General features: G+C 39.6%; 1 protein-coding gene across 11 annotated transcripts in view; it reads left to right on the forward strand.

Moving 5' to 3' along the window:
* PLCB1 (phospholipase C beta 1) overlaps positions 1–15,877 on the forward strand; it is a 670,724-nt gene that overhangs the window by 499,742 nt on the left and 155,105 nt on the right. For all 11 annotated transcript variants that reach the window (XM_073236918.1, XM_073236919.1, XM_073236920.1 and 8 more), the window contains one exon: positions 8,752–8,909. In XM_073236918.1, the coding sequence (XP_073093019.1) occupies positions 8,752–8,909 (158 nt within the window). The remainder of the gene's footprint in view (positions 1–8,751; positions 8,910–15,877) is intronic.

Genomic DNA, 15,877 nt, shown 5'->3' on the forward strand with positions numbered 1-15,877 from the left:
GTTTACCTCAGCTGGCCCTTTGGCAGCCCAGCAGAAACACTTGTGCTGGAATCTTTGTGGGCAGAGCTGTGCTCTGCCTGCTCTGCAGTGATGGGGGAGCTGTTGGGCTAATGGGATAGGCAGGGTAGGTGCATGGTGGCAGGTCATGTGGCCAGAGCCCAGTGTCAGGGCTGGGCCACCAGCAAGGAGGAAGGAGTGCTCTGAGCTGGCTTCCAAGCTGTGCCTTCCCAGTTGGGCTGAGATAAGGCCCAGAAAGCTGGGAACGCCTCCCTCTGCCTGTCAGGCAGCAAACTGTGACACACTGGGCTGAGTGGGCAGGGCGGGCTGGGAGGCAAGTGTGCAGGGAAGTGCCTCGGTGATGAGCTGCCAGTGAGGGGAATGGGGCTTTTGGGGCTCCTGCAAGTACCCAACCAGTTGGGCTGATGGAAGCTGGGAAAATGTCATTCACCTGCCCTTTTTCCAGTGGAGAAAGCTCCATCCAACTCTCATCTCTCTGTACCCTTCCTGTTGCCAGTAAATCTTCCAAACTGCCATGTCTGTTTTGGGTCTCAGAGGGACTGCTGGAGCACGCTGGTCCTCCACACGCAGCAGGAGTCTCAGCCTCCAAGAGCGCCGCAGCCCTCCCTGGTGTCCAGTCCCTTTTATCACCAAAGCCTGATGCAGTGTGAACTCGTGTTCCCAGAGCAGATCTCCAGGGCCAGGTGTGCAGAGTTCCTGGGTTCCCATCCTCTCTCAGCTCTGTTCTTCTCCCTCCCACTTGTGGACTGGGATGAGGGGAGGGTTGGGGCTCCCACTGACCATGACTCTGCCACCTTCCCCTTCTGTGTGGTCTTCTCTTCTTCCCCAGGTGTAGGTGGTCTGTTCTGCTTTCTTCAGGTCATTTTTAGGGTTAGTTGTATTGCTGTAGTTTCTTCTTTGGTGTATGTGTGGGAGGAGGTTTCCGCCTTGCCTTCCAACTCCACCATCTTTTTTCCCCTCTCCCACTTATTTTTGAATATTCAATTTTTAAAGCTCTGTCACTTTTTTCAAATCATGTTCTAATTTTTATTTTTTTAATTTTATCTTGCTCACCCTTCTGAGCTTTGCATGATTACACCAAGGTTTATATTATATAAATTCATTCTCACAATATTACCTTTTCTCAGTACCAAAGTCTTCTATTTATCTGCAGGGCAGTTAAAGATATTTCCATATAATTTACCAAAAAAACACAAAATTTATATTACATATAAATTCTAATGTAGGCTCTTGAAGTTTTGCCTGAAGTCCTTTTTTGATTTACAGGTAAAATTTGGCTTTATTTCATATAATATTATTAGTAAACTTTATTTAATTATAAATAAATCTAATGTAGAACTCCTATCTCTCACAGGCTGTTGGGTAAATATAAGCATGTATGATATAGAAATTCAAACTTCCCAAAGCAAATTAAGAATATTATAAAATAAATTTATAACTGACATATAATCTAATAGAATCCAATTAAATTTTAAATCAATACATAGAAAATGAGTTAGATTTTATACCTTGCAAACATTTATAGAACAAGTAGAAACTTTTTTCTATGGACATACTACTTCATAGTAAGGGGTGTTTGGTGGAAAAAGGATAGTTTTCCTATTCAAATGAGTTTTAAAAGGCTAGATACAAAGGTTGGCACCAACTGCAGTGTTTCAAATGTAGGAATGTTTCAAATGTAGGAAAAAAGGCCTGCAGATTCACAATCATTAATGTTACTACCAACCCACCTCCCCCACCATCACCAAGCTACTTATTTTCTTGGAATGTTATAAGAGCCAGTATTCCTGAGACTTGCCAGTCTAAATTCAAATAAGGAGAATTGCAATATTTGGAGTTTCTTTTGAGCACTAAATGGGGCTGTAAAAATTAAATATACACTATGAAAACCAATCAACTTAGCAATGCATTGTTATTATTGCATCTTTTTCTCTATTCATTACTGCCCCTTTTTGACTATCAAGACATCCAGAAGGAAAAATAACTCGGGTCATTGAAAGAAATATATGCACAGATTGAGTTGTTTTTTAATTACGATGGTCATTTTTTTTAGGATTTTAGAGAGTCTTGGCAGTAGTTCAAGTAGTGATTATGTTTTAAATTACTGTTTTTCCTTGAGGAATCTACCCTTATGACTCAAAACAGAATTCGCTCAGGATAGAACTGTATGCATTAATTTCAACCTATACTTTTTCAGCTCTTCATAAATCTTCCCATTCTCCAAATGACCTGGGGGCTAATGGCTCCATATAGACAGGCAAGGGAATGGAAAGTGGTCTATCTCCAAATAATTAACATCCTTATTCAGCTTAGGAGGAAAAAAAAAAACACATTATATGTGAGGTTTCTGTTATCCCTCTGATGAATCTGATTGAATGTATCAAAGGGGTATTCTCTTCCTCTCCCCATCTATATGTTCCTGCTGCAGAAATGCTCAAAAAATGACTCAAGGCATAATTTTATCCTTGTCAGTCATCCACTGCTAACCCAGACTGTCACTCCCTTTTTCACACCTATCCCCTTCATTTAGCCCCAGGCATGTGCATCTTTTATCATTTATTTTTGTTTTAAAGCACATACAGAGCTTTGAACGGTGGGTGGTAATCTAAAAAGAAGTTGAGTTTACCAAATAAACTGACCAAATTTAAATTTACGTTTAAGTAAATTAACTCTTATAAGTCTTAGTTTCTTCATTTGTACAACAAAAATAAGTTGAAATAGCCAGGGTATTTTTGGCTGTACAGTAGGATACTATTACTTAATGGCTTAAATATTAAGGGGTTTATTATCTCACACAGCAAAGAGACCCAAAAGCAGAGTGGCAGAGGGTGGACTAAATCAGGAATTCACTGATGTCATCAGAGAACCAGATGCTTTCTATCATTTGGCTTCCCCCATGGTTTCAGGATGACTGTGTACCCCAAGTATTGCCTCCTTATGATGTAAGATCCACTTGTGGCATAAGGAAAGTCCCTGTCTTTTAGCCTTTGTATGAATGAGGTCCCCCCACAACCCAGTAGATTTTCCTTTATGCCCTAATAGATATAGTAACACTAGGCTCAGAGTTTTATCACACAGCAGTGCCCACATTAATCACTACCATGGGCCACAGAATCACTGTGACTGGCTGAGAAGAATTAAGAATTTACCTCAGGGCTGGGGAGCAGACCCTGAAGAATATCAGAACCTAACCAGAATATTTTGTTGTCAAGGAGAAAGAGAAAGAAAGGGCCACCAGAAGTGTAAGATTGGGTGATAGTTTGAACTCCGTGGCACAGAAGAACCTCCCCCTTTATTTGTACTTGCCTCCCACCTAGACTACAAGGGTGAAGAATGTGTCTTTTGTCATTTCGTATCCGCAGCAACCAGCATTTTGCCTCTCGCAGAGAATGTGTTTTGAAATGTGCCCAGACCCTAATGGTGAGCTCCTGTAATCAGTAAGGCATATGTTGAAAGTTGTTTCCCCACTTTCCCCCTAAGCTATCTCATGGCAATTAGATCTGTGTTCAAGAAAGCTTCATGGTCTTCCTGAGACAGCAGGCAGATATTATGGAAGAATGAGATCAAATCAAACTGAGGTCAAGGAGACCTCACAAGTTCAAGGAGACCAACACATCCCCTCAAGGGTGACTGTGAATTATGTGACCTATTACAGCATTGAAAGCAAGAAGAAATAGTCCCCATCTCCATTCATGGAAGGAGACAATGTTTATTGAGGAAGGACACTGAATTAACAAATGTATCACATTCTGGAATCTTTTTACCCTAAAGTTTGAAGAGGGAACAATAAATAATGATAAATATAAAATACAGATAATTAATCATGACACACTGCGAGATAAGAAATTTCTCAGAAGCCCATGTTAATAAAGGGATTGTTATTTTCAGTGTTCTGGTCTCTTTCATCCATGGATGCCCTAGGAAATCTGAAACAAAGCTCAAGTGAATGTAGCCAGCTGCCCAAAATAAATGCAGTCAAGTGAGAAGTTGCAGAGCTATGACTTGGGGCACTATTATGAATTAATCTGAGCTGGAACTTCAGCTCCCAAATTCAATCATGGACTTGGAATGTACTCCAGAGAGTGTTCACAGCCAGGCAGAGATGATGTCAGATACTAGTTTCAGAAATAACAAGAGGTGAGTGACTCATGACATATCATTAATCCCAACCCCCAGCAATCTCTGGGCCCCAGATGCTACATTTATTGGATCTAATCAAATGGAGATATGATGAGTGGATGGGATATAATAATGAGGACTTAACAATTTTAGCAAAGAAAAATAAAGCGGTTTTAGTCAGAAAAGGAGAGAATAATGGAGACTATTAATACACAAATTTGTAAAAAATGAAGGAGAACACTCAAGGAACTTACTCTGCATTCCAAAGAACAGGACAATTATGAATGAATGGGAGTTTTCTCAAAACATGCTTTCTTTGGGAGATTTTCATTTCTAATAAAGATTATTCATTTTTAATAATGAACAAGGTTACCAATAAGTTATTTTTGGGCTTACGTATTGGACAATAAACACAATACCCACACACTCCTATTCTTTAGTTTTATTTTTTCGGATTCCTTTGTATTTCACAAACTCAATTCCATGCCTTATTACCATGTTTTTCAAAACATTAACAGATGAACATTTAAAAAGTACTATCAAATTCCTTTTTTTCTCTGAATGATAAAAACATTTTCCAAGCAAATACAAGGAAGTGTTTCTAGAAACTCTTCAAGTCTTTATGGCTGAACATAGTAAAGTAGGTTAAGTATTTATCTCCTTCAATCTACCATTAAACCATATCTAGCTAATAAATCCATGGTAACTTCCCTACTGAAGTTAGTAACACTCAACAAAATATAAGGAAATAAACTCATAAATTGTACATTATGTAACAGTACTGGACATAGTAATATACTTCACAGTTTCCTAGATATTACACAAGAAAATCTGCTCAACTCTAATAGCCATGCAATCTTCTGTGGGAGCTAGCATTTTTAAGGAGTCAACCTGATAATTATTGGAATTCTTCACTTCTTTTAGCTAAAGCAACCCTCCCTTAAGCTTAAGAATAACATGTAAATAACTCTCTTTACCTCTTCACTCCCACCGCCCCATTTTCCTTTATGCAGCAAAGACCTTTATTACAACACACTGAGGAAATTATAAATGGCAAATTGATTATCTAGCATCAGGGACTTTCTAGATTACTGTGTCAGCATTTTTGTTTTTGCAAACACATTTGTGTGTTTAAAATGCCCTATTTTTGCAGTAGAGAAATTGATTATGCTAGGGCTATAGAACTCAAGAATGTCAATCCTTAGGGTTATGCTGATGTTGGGTGTTGTAACATGCATATAAACATAAGTTAAGCCAATAGCTTAATCCCATTTTGTCCTGTATGACTCCCAAGAGGTAGAACTTGTCCATTGCAAAGTCATTTTGACAATTTTCATCAATGTCATCTTTAAACTATTATAAAACATGATGGATAAATCAGAGAAAATCTTTAATGTGGAAAACCAAAAAGTTCCATTTGTGTTTTGATGTTGAGCTTGTCTCAAAAGTTATTTATTATTAATCTTTTAAAAATAATTTAATCATCAGCAGAACAAAAAGGCATCCTACAGTATGGGAGAATATATTTTTAGAGGACTTATCTGACAAAGGGTTAACATCTAAAATATATAAAGAATTCACATGCCTCAACACCCAAAAAGCAAATAACACAATTAAAAAATGGGCAGAGGATATGAACAGACAATTCTCCAAAGAAGAAATTCAGATGGCCAACAGACACATGGAAAGATGCTCCACATGCTAATTATCAGGGAAATGCAAATTAAAACCACAATGAGATATCACCTCACACCCATTAGGAAGGCCAACATCGAAAAGACTAGGAACAACAAATGCTGGCAAGGATGCAGAGAAATGGAAGTCCTCCTGCACTTCTTGTGGGAATGTAAAATAGTTCAGCCATTGTGGAAAGCAATACGGAGGTTCCTCAAAAAACTAAAAATAGAAATACCATTTGACCCAGGAATTCCACTCCTAGGAATTTACCTAAAGAAAGCATGATCTCAGATTAAAAAAGACATATGCACCCCTGTGTTTATTGCAACACCATTTATAATAGCCAAGATATGGAAGCAACCTAAGTGTCCATCAGTAGATGAATGAATAAAGAAGAGGTGGTACATATACACAATGGAATACTATTCAGCCATAAGAAAGAAATAAATCCTACCATTTACAACAACATGGATGGAGCTAGAGGGTATTATGCTAGGTTAAATAAGTAAGGCAGAGAAAGAGAAATACCAAATGATTTCCCTCATTTGTGGAGTATAACATTGAAGCAAAATTGAAGGAACAAAATAGCAGCAGACTCACAGACTCCAAGAAGGGACTAGCAGTTACCAAAAGGGAGGGATTGGGGAGGACAGGTGGGGGAGGGTGAGAGAAGGGGATTGAGGGATATTATGATTTATTCACATGGTGTTGGGTGGGTCATGGAGAAGACAGTGTAACACAGAGAAGTCAAGTAGTGACTCTGTGGCATCTTACTACACTGATGGACAGTGACTGCAATGGAGTATGGGGGGAACTTGATAATATGGGTGAATGTAGTAACCACATTGTTTTTCTTGTGAAACCTTCATAAGAGTGTATATCAATGATACCTCAATAAAATAAATAAATAAGTAAATAAAATAATATGTATTATGAAAAAATAATTTATCAAGAAATTAGTGCTTTCCATGGACTTTATAAGTGAAATAGCAATAATTTGGCTTCCATTTCTGCCCCAAGAACTTCCCAGATGCCTTGATTATTATAATTCTCATTTCAATAGAGTATTTCATGTCTGTTCACAAAGATTTTTATTTTGGTGAAGTTTATTTTTTCCTTTGTTGCTTGGTTTTTTTGGTCCATTTCTACAAAATTATTGCCTAATCCAGGTCCTGAGGTTCACCCTGTTTTCTTGTAAGAGTTCTATAGTTTTAGCTCTTACATTTAGGACCTTAATACATTTTAGTTAACTTTTTGTATATGATGTGAGGTAGGGATCCAACTCCATTTGGGGGTTTTACATATGACTATCTAGTAGTCCCAACACTATTTATTGAAAAGATGATTTTTTCTGTAAAGAATTGTCTTGGCACCTTTGTTGTAAGTCAGTTTCACATAAATTTAAGTGTGTATTTGTGGGCTCTTGATTCTATTCCTTTCATCTGTATGTCTATCCTTACTTGATTACAAGAGCTTTGTAGTTAAGTTTTGAAATTGGAAAATGTGCGTCCTCCAACTTTGTTCTTATTTTTCAAGATTGCTTTGGTTCTTTAGGGTCCTTTATGTTTCCATATGAATTTTAGGATCAGCTTGTCAACTTCTGCAAAAACTCCAGCTAGGATTTTGATAGGAATTTAACATGTCTTATCACTTTGTGGATTAGTGCCATCTTAACAATATTAAGTATTCATTCCATGAACATGGGATGTCTTTCTATTTATTTAGGTTTCTTTAATTTTTTAACAATGTTTTGTAATTATCAGAGTATATGTTATTCTTTTGTTAAATTTATTCCTTCAAATTTATTCCAGTTTTGAAATAAAATGTTTAGCTTTTCTAAGCCTTCATGCTTTGTACAAACATGACAGAAAGATTGATTTGTATGATAGAATACCCTGTCAATAATACTCCCTCATAGGGAAGCAATTAGAATTAAAAGACTGAGTTTCAAAGTTATCATCCTGGATCTTCCATTTACCAGCTCGGAAACTTGGACAAACAAACTGCTCTCTGCTACTTTCATTATCTGAAAATAGCTATTGAAAAAATAAAGGTAGTTATATCAGAAGATTAAATGTAGCATAAACTCAATTCGATATGACTTATATTTAAGAAAGAGAGAGTTTATTCATAGTGTTACTAAGTGTTATGGCCAGCAAAATAAAACAGAAGGAGTTTTGGTGAACTGCTCTAAAACCCCTTTCTTGGGAGATGTCTTAAGAACATTTTTTATAGCAGAGGATCCATGAATAAAAGGAGGTTATGTTTTATACAACCATCAAGCAGTGTGGCAAGGATACAGCTAGTTAGTGTCTTGAAAGGATCATGCTATACTCACTTCAATGCTATCTTTATGTGAGAGGAAGGAAGGGTTAAGGTTGTTACAATTTTTCCTAAGGAACTGTCTCTAGAACAGACCAGTTTATCTTCTTTGAGTATTCTATGTCGTTCCTTCTCTCTGGTCCTGGTTGAGGGTCTTGTGACAGTCTTGTAACACAGGCAAGGATAGCTGCAGGGCATTTTCACAGCACAGTGTGGGCTGACCTGGTTGACCTGAGGCCTCGACAGCTGGCACAGCTCCTCTTGCTTATGGGACCCCCGTGGAGAACCACAGAACTTCATGTTATTCCACAGCAGTAATACATTGAAAGTCCAAAGAACTGTAATTGGCACATGGTAAGCAGTTAATAAGCACAAATTATTGTTACTGCTACAATGCCCTTCTACTTCAATTCTTGCTTCCCCCAAACCACTGCTAGGGACCCACAATTACATTTTTGTGCCACTATCTTCTGGTATGTTGAGATTGAAGAAATGCTGAGAACAACTCCTTAAGCTCTTGAATCCTGTTTTCCTGATGAAGAACTTTTGTAGGAAGCCACCAATGTCTTTCTTGCTTTGTGGGATTCTGAGGTTGATTTTGTTGGTATTTTATAGCTGGCCAGCTAGCTGGAAACTCCTCTGTCGAGATGTATCGCCAAGTGCTCCTGTCTGGTTGTCGCTGTGTGGAGCTGGACTGCTGGAAGGGACGGACTGCAGAAGAAGAACCAGTCATCACCCATGGGTTCACCATGACGACTGAAATATCCTTCAAGGTAGAATGAATGAATATCGCTAAGAGAAGAAGCTGGGGGGACCTGACCCCTTTTGAGTAAAGCCTCCTAAGGAGAAAATTCCAGTGGTTACAATTAAGTCCATAAGCTATTAATCATCTTCGCAACTAGAGAAGCTAAAATTGAGAGAATAAACTTTATCCATGTGCAGTTGGCATCAGGTGAATTAGTTCATGCTAACCAAAATCTAAGAAAACTATTTTATGAAAGGAAATATCAATTTATTTGTCTGTTTAGCACTCCTTTATTTCTTGAATGTTATCATTGTGAACTATACATAAAGGATACATACAACTTAATTTTGAAGTTTAATTAATGGATGTAAAGTATACACCCATGTATCTAACACCTAAAGCAAAAATAGAAACTTAGCGTCATTCCAGAAACCCCTTATGTACCCATTTCCATCAGAATGACCTCCTTACCCCAAAGGTGATTGCCCACCTTCCTGACCACTGCACTGATCGCTACTTTGCCTTTCTTTAGAGCTGCACTAGTTTATATGCAGCCCCAAACAGTGTGGTTACACTAGTTATCTAATTTGATGTAGTGGATTAATCCTGGAGGAATTAGAATTTTGTGTTTTGCTTTTTTTCTTGCTTCATGTTGTTTGGGAGACTCATCAATATTAGCCACTTGCTGGGTTTTACATTTTGTATTTTATGGAGTTATTTGGTTTCCTCCCTCCCATTCTGTCATTCTCCCACTATCTTCTGGACTGTCTTTTCCCTCCTTTTTAGCTCGTTTGCACCAGTTTGTGTGCATCATTTTTCTCATGCACATCTAAGAGACTCATGGTGGGATGAGAACCGTAATGTAAATGATACAATAATGATATTATGATGGCTTCAGGGTCATTAGTGGCAAGGACTTCTTTAAGTGCATATGCTGTAGAATCGGGAAGGTCCCAGTGACCTGTGTCTTTTGCTTGTCAGTTTGTGTTGAACCGCAAAAGGTGTGGGTCTAAGGGAGACAGGGTGGTCTCTGGGCAGAAACTGGGTGGTCTGCCACCCTCCTTTCTCCCCTCCTGCTCATGTCTAACTGTCTCCTCTAACACAGTAACTCTAGCTTGTTTACTTCCTTGATTATTACAATGATGGTGATGAAAATGACATTATTTAGTACTATTTATTATATAACATTCCATTTCATAATGCTAGAATGGAATATTGACTATCATAGGTTAGCTTTTGGCATGTTGATATCAATCAACCACTGATCCCCTAGGTATATATCTTTAGTCAAAGTGAGGATTTTTGGCTTATTCAGTCAGGGAGCACACATATCATGGGGAACTGTGGTGTCTGGGTAAGTGTGTTAGAGAGGACTTACGGGATTTGGGCTTGTATTAGGTGATTTGGGTGAAGGTTCAAGGAAGTAGTGTTTTGCGCTTGTATTGAGTGTTGTCATTAAGCAGAAATAATCCTGTGATTGGATTGATTGATCTTAATAAATCCTATCTAGAATGCAAGACTGAAGCTATAATTACCAGAGAGGAATCAGCCATTCTTATTAGCCAGAAATGGAGGTGTGTTTGGTCATTTCCCCTCTCTTTCCACCCATGTCCATCGCACATCATAAAGGACCTAATGTTTATGCGTATGGACACTCAAGCCCCCAAATCCAAGTTATATTCATATCTCCTACAAAGACCTTGGGGCCTTTTGGGTTGGAGAAATCTGGGGTCCCAGGTATCCAGAGAGTGATCTAGAAAGAGGATATGTGGACTTTAGGGGACATGTTCCCTTGATTGATTGATTCAGGCTTCTTACCTCTTTGGAAGGGAATCAGAAAAGAAGGGCCAGAAGATAGCCTGTAGAGCGCGGGTCCCAAAGCATGAGCCTGCACCTGGCTGTCTGGCTTCAGGGCAGAACTGACTCTGGCAAGCAAGGAAGCAGAGCCTCAGTGTGTGGGTAGCTAAGGTGGCATGGGAACAAGGCTATTGAAATGCAGAGGTAAGAGGGCTGAGAGGCCAGACCATTAGATGAATTCAATGTTAGTACCAATAAGATTGGTGAATACAGGAAGCCATTTTCGACAGTCTTTGCTCAGTACATGGCAGATAGGAGGAAGCTGGTTTGGCTGCCTCATGAGAACTGGGTTTTTGTGTTTTTTTTTTAAATAAGAAAATTGAGAAGTAATGCTTTAGAAGTAGCATTGGGAGCAAAACATCCCACTTTCCAGCTTTAGCCCCAAGGTGCTCAGGATGTAAGAAAATAAACAGTTACCTCTTGGGAGAACAGCAAAAGAGAAGCAAGATTTTGAAAGGACAGCCAGGTTTCAGTTGAGATAAATGGATTTCCTGATCAAAGGCAATGTATTTGACAGTAATAAAAATATGTTCAGAAGTAATATCATTAACACCTTAAAATATGTTTACTATGCTGTGTTTAGGGAATTTGACTTCATAATTTCTTAAACTCAAGGTACAATAATTAGCACCCTTCACTAAATTTTACAATGAAATTTAATATGGGATGGACCTTAGTGCTAATAAAAAAATCTTTAAAAACTGTACCTGCTCCTTAAAATTGAGCACTCTTAAGATCTTTCATAGTCTCCTACTGCCCCAGCTCCTGCCATTTGTCCTGTATCCACTATCTAAGATACCAACCCTAACCTGATTGGGCTGCTTAAGAAAAGTGGGGGACAGATGTTCTGATGTGGGGTGAGTGCAGTTTGGGCTCCTGTGTCTGTTTTGGGGTGGAGATGATTCTGGAAAGGGAAACAGCTCATCCTGATAGAGCCATTACTGAGCTCAGGAACTGAAATCCTTGTGCACTGACCCTCTGGCCAGGAGGGCCCATCCACCCCCCTGCCTGTGGTCCCCTCAAAGTTTGTGTGAGGAGCACTTAAATATTCTTAAACACTTATAATCCTTACAGTTCTTTGACTTCCCATGGTGGTGAAGGGCAGGGGGGTGTTGGAGGTAAACACTAAGCACATTGTAAGGCATATTTATTTTATGTGGAGCATTAGTGTCCTGGCCTTGGCCTTGAAGTCAGCATAAAGTGACCAACTCTCCCTGTGCACTCGACTGCACATCTGGTTCTTCAGTCACATCTGTGATCCCAGAGTCACCAGCTGATTGACATCTGGTCCTGGATGCTGGAAGCACAACTTTTCAACCTCATCCACACACTTGCTAACAGATTTAGAGCCTAAAAGACTGTATCTAGCCCAGAATAATGCTTCCTCTGTCTGCCTACTGGAATTGGGGGTGGGTAGTTGTCACAGAGAGCCTGAAACTCATCTCCCTGGGAGTTGGTTCATCCGCTATGCATCCTGCTAATCTGCAGGATAGATAATTGGTGCGTGGTGGTGGTGGTGAGCGGGGATGAATATGGTGAATAGAAATGCAAATTTTGCATTAGGCACCTCCCTTGCCTTACCCTGCTTTGCATGATTATCAGCATGTGGTCTGCCTTGGCAGAAACCACTTTGTACAGTGACTTTGTGAGAAAGGGTAAGAAGAGAAAATATGGACAGAGGCCCTATGTGATCTCCCTCTGTCCCCACCCACTGGCCTGCATGCCGTTTCTTAACTATGCTGGGCAGGTCCCAGGTCATAGCCTTTGCATAGGTTGTTACCTCTACCTGGAGTGCTTTTCCTCCAGGTTTCTGCACAGCTCACTTATCACCTCCTTGAAGCCTTTCTCAGGTGCCGCCTTCTCAGTGAGGCCTACTTGGACCTCCCTATTTAATACTGTAGTGAGCCATCATGCCACTCCCACACTCATGATAGATTTCCAACAACTGCTTTGCTTTCTCTGTTTACCAAGAGGCACATACCATCTTTTACCTGTCTGCTTTATCACTTCACTCTTATGTCCCTTGTTTATTGTCTGCCTAATTCTGCTAGCATGTAAGCTGCATAATAACAGCCATCTTTGTTTTGTTCCCTGAACTGTCCCAAGCACTTCGGAAAGAAGCGGCATATAGTAGGTGCTCAATTAATGTTTTTAAAATGAATTTTCCCATCCCAAAGCAAACAGACAAATTATAGCACAACCTTCATTTTCAGTCTTTCTTGCCTCTATTCATCAAGTAAACGAATTTTGTTTTTCTCCATTTCCACGAGTGAAAGTAGTAATATATTTTGTATATATTATAGGCAGTAAAAAAGAGTTTGGGGCTATCCCATGTATTTGGACCTGGCCTTCAAGGTCTAATCAGACTGTAGTCTGTGACCAAAATGTGTATTACAGCAATGAAATAAACTGATTGCAAAAGTTCATCATTTTTATCCCACACAGTTTAGCTGCTCTCAGTCTGTGTAATCTGGAAAGCTTCTGTGCGATATATCGCCAAAAGTAAAAGTTCCTATCAGCATTTACCACTTATTTATTGTACGGGCCAAAAATAAAAGGTTATGTTGTGGGAAAGGGGACTTGCTGTAATTCAGTGTTTTTATGGAGGGCTTTTTATTTTGCACCCTGGATTTACTTATTATTTATCTCATATATCTGCCCTTCTGCTTCTTTGCCTCATTGCCTCAGCCTCGTGGTCATTTCCCACTTGTTCTTCATTCTCTCTGCTCCCCCTCAATTTCCTACCTCCTTATACTGGACACCCACCCATCTACCCCATCCCCCAAATTCCTTTTTTGCCCCTCGGGTAGCTCTTTTGTAACCAATGATTGTGCATGATTAAAAACTAGGTAATGTGATGAAATATATGATGAAAATATATTAAATTTGAGTTTGTGGTTAAATCTAGCATTTCTGAAAAGAAAGCTGCATTTGCTGAGAGAAATAATAATAATTTAGGATCTAATTTAACTGCTACATAAATGCTCACATAAAATGGCTAGCCAAATACAGCCTGCTGTTGTCTGTCAAGGAAAAAAGATTTCAAGGGCAGTTTTTCCCACTGGAGGTTGGTAATTGAGCCATATGGTTTACAGATTATGGAACCCAGTGTTAGAAGCCTCTGAAAAATGGTTTTGGCTTAATAAGGAGCAGTCGAGCAATATGGTACATTCACAGCCAGTATCAATGAGTGATAGCTTATATGAAAGGACAAAACTCAAAGCTTAAAACTAGTTTTCTCACCCTCAGGGATCATGTACACAATGCAAAGTATTCCAAAGAAACTGAAGTCCTACCATGGAACTTCTGGAGTTATGATCAGGTGCCCCAACTAAAATTGTTAGATGAAATCCAGTAAATGTTTTCTTTGGTTTTAGAGGTTCCAAAAGGCTTCCTAAGCTGGTGCTAAAGGTATGGCAGAGATGGGGAGAGATGGACACAGAGAGAGGAGGGACAGGATCGGAGGAAAAGAGGGAAAGAGGACTGCAGAAGTCCACACTGTACAGCTCTGGAGTGACGACGAGGGTTCAGCGCCAGCTCTCCCACTGACTGGCTGCAAGACCCTGGAGAAGCTCCCTTACCAGACCAAGCCTCTTTCTTATTGGCAAAATGGAGATGATAATAGTGCTTCCCTCCTAGGTTTGTTGTAAACATTCAATATCCCTACTTAATACACAGATTTTGCTTAGATCAATGAATGTCTCACTCTGTAAAAGCCACACTTTTGCTTTCTTTCTATAAATATAATAAGTGTGGTCAGAGTGAGGGGGGATGGCAGGTTGAATTAAGTCATTGCAAGGCTGCTGTGGTAGAGATTGTGGGTGCCTTCCACACGCATCCCCTGGCATCCACCTCAGCTCTAGGAAGAGACCAGAAGCCCAAACTATGTGGTGAATTAAACACAGCCCTGCCTTGGTTAGATGCCCAGTGGGAGTGGAGGAGTGTGGCCTAAGTCAAGTGCACAAGACCAGAATCGCACAGTCCCAGAGGCAGAAAAAGGAGAGAAGTAGGAGATACAAGACAGGGACGTCTAGGAACCTAGGAACCTTAGGCCCAGCTGCACCAGTGTCCCTTTCCCCCCACAGGAAGAAAGAACAAGACCCACAGAGCAAGGAAAAAAGAGGGGGGCATGAACTCCCTACTAGTCTGATAGCAGGTCCAGAAGAAACACAATTTCCTTGGCCAAAGAAAAAGAGATGAGCTCTTGCCCTGGGGCAAAATACGCACTTCCTAGAAGGGAGAGAGGGCAGAGTTCTCACTTACCTTCAGGCCTGACTCTCACTCGTCCAAATGCTGGTGGGGGCGGGTCTTCAGTCAACCATTCTTAAAGGTAGTTGGAGCAGTTCTCGAATAGTGGAAGACAACAGTCATCCTCAGAAAAGTTATCAAAGACTAATTATACTTTCATTTACATTTTTATTTGAAAGATGTTTTTAAATGTAAAACTCAACCTTGATTGGAATTTTTGTCAGTGAAAGTGTAAAGGTAGCAGTATTGAATGTGGAATCAACATTCTAACTCCTTTATTACAAAATTCCATTTGCCTTTGGTTACAATCAAGTTTTAAACTTTATTTCAGTCAATGACCAGATTAGTCCCGGGATTAACAAAGTGTCTTCTGTGGGCCACACTCAACCTACCATCTGTTTTTATAAATTAAGTTTCTTTGGAACATAGGGACATCCGTGTGTTTACATCCTAACTGTGGCTGCTTTGGAGCTTCAAAGGCAGAGTTTTCATAGAAGCCATGTGGCCAGCAAAACCTAAAAATGCTTACTCTCTGGCCCTTTATGGAGGAAGAGTGCTGATCTCCAAAAGAGTCAATAGAAAAATAAATGGGAACACAACTAGATAAATGATGTTTCTCCTCTGTTAAGAATGTTAAGAGTTCATTAGTTTATTTGAAAATATTTAGTGAGTATCTAGAATCTGGCTTAGCATTTCCTAGACCCTTGGAAGAGAGCAGTGGAGAATACTGAGTGCTTGTCTCAAGAAGCTGACATTCTTGTGGGGAGAAATAGACCAAAATAAGCATACAGTATGGCACGTGGATATATGTCCTTAAAGGCAACATAAGTATTGAAGGAAAAGAGAGGCTAGCAGTATACTATTTTCTGCAGGATGATAGTAAAGGGATTT

Source organism: Manis javanica, chromosome 5, assembly GCF_040802235.1.
Source record: "Manis javanica isolate MJ-LG chromosome 5, MJ_LKY, whole genome shotgun sequence".
Taxonomy (NCBI): domain Eukaryota; kingdom Metazoa; phylum Chordata; class Mammalia; order Pholidota; family Manidae; genus Manis; species Manis javanica.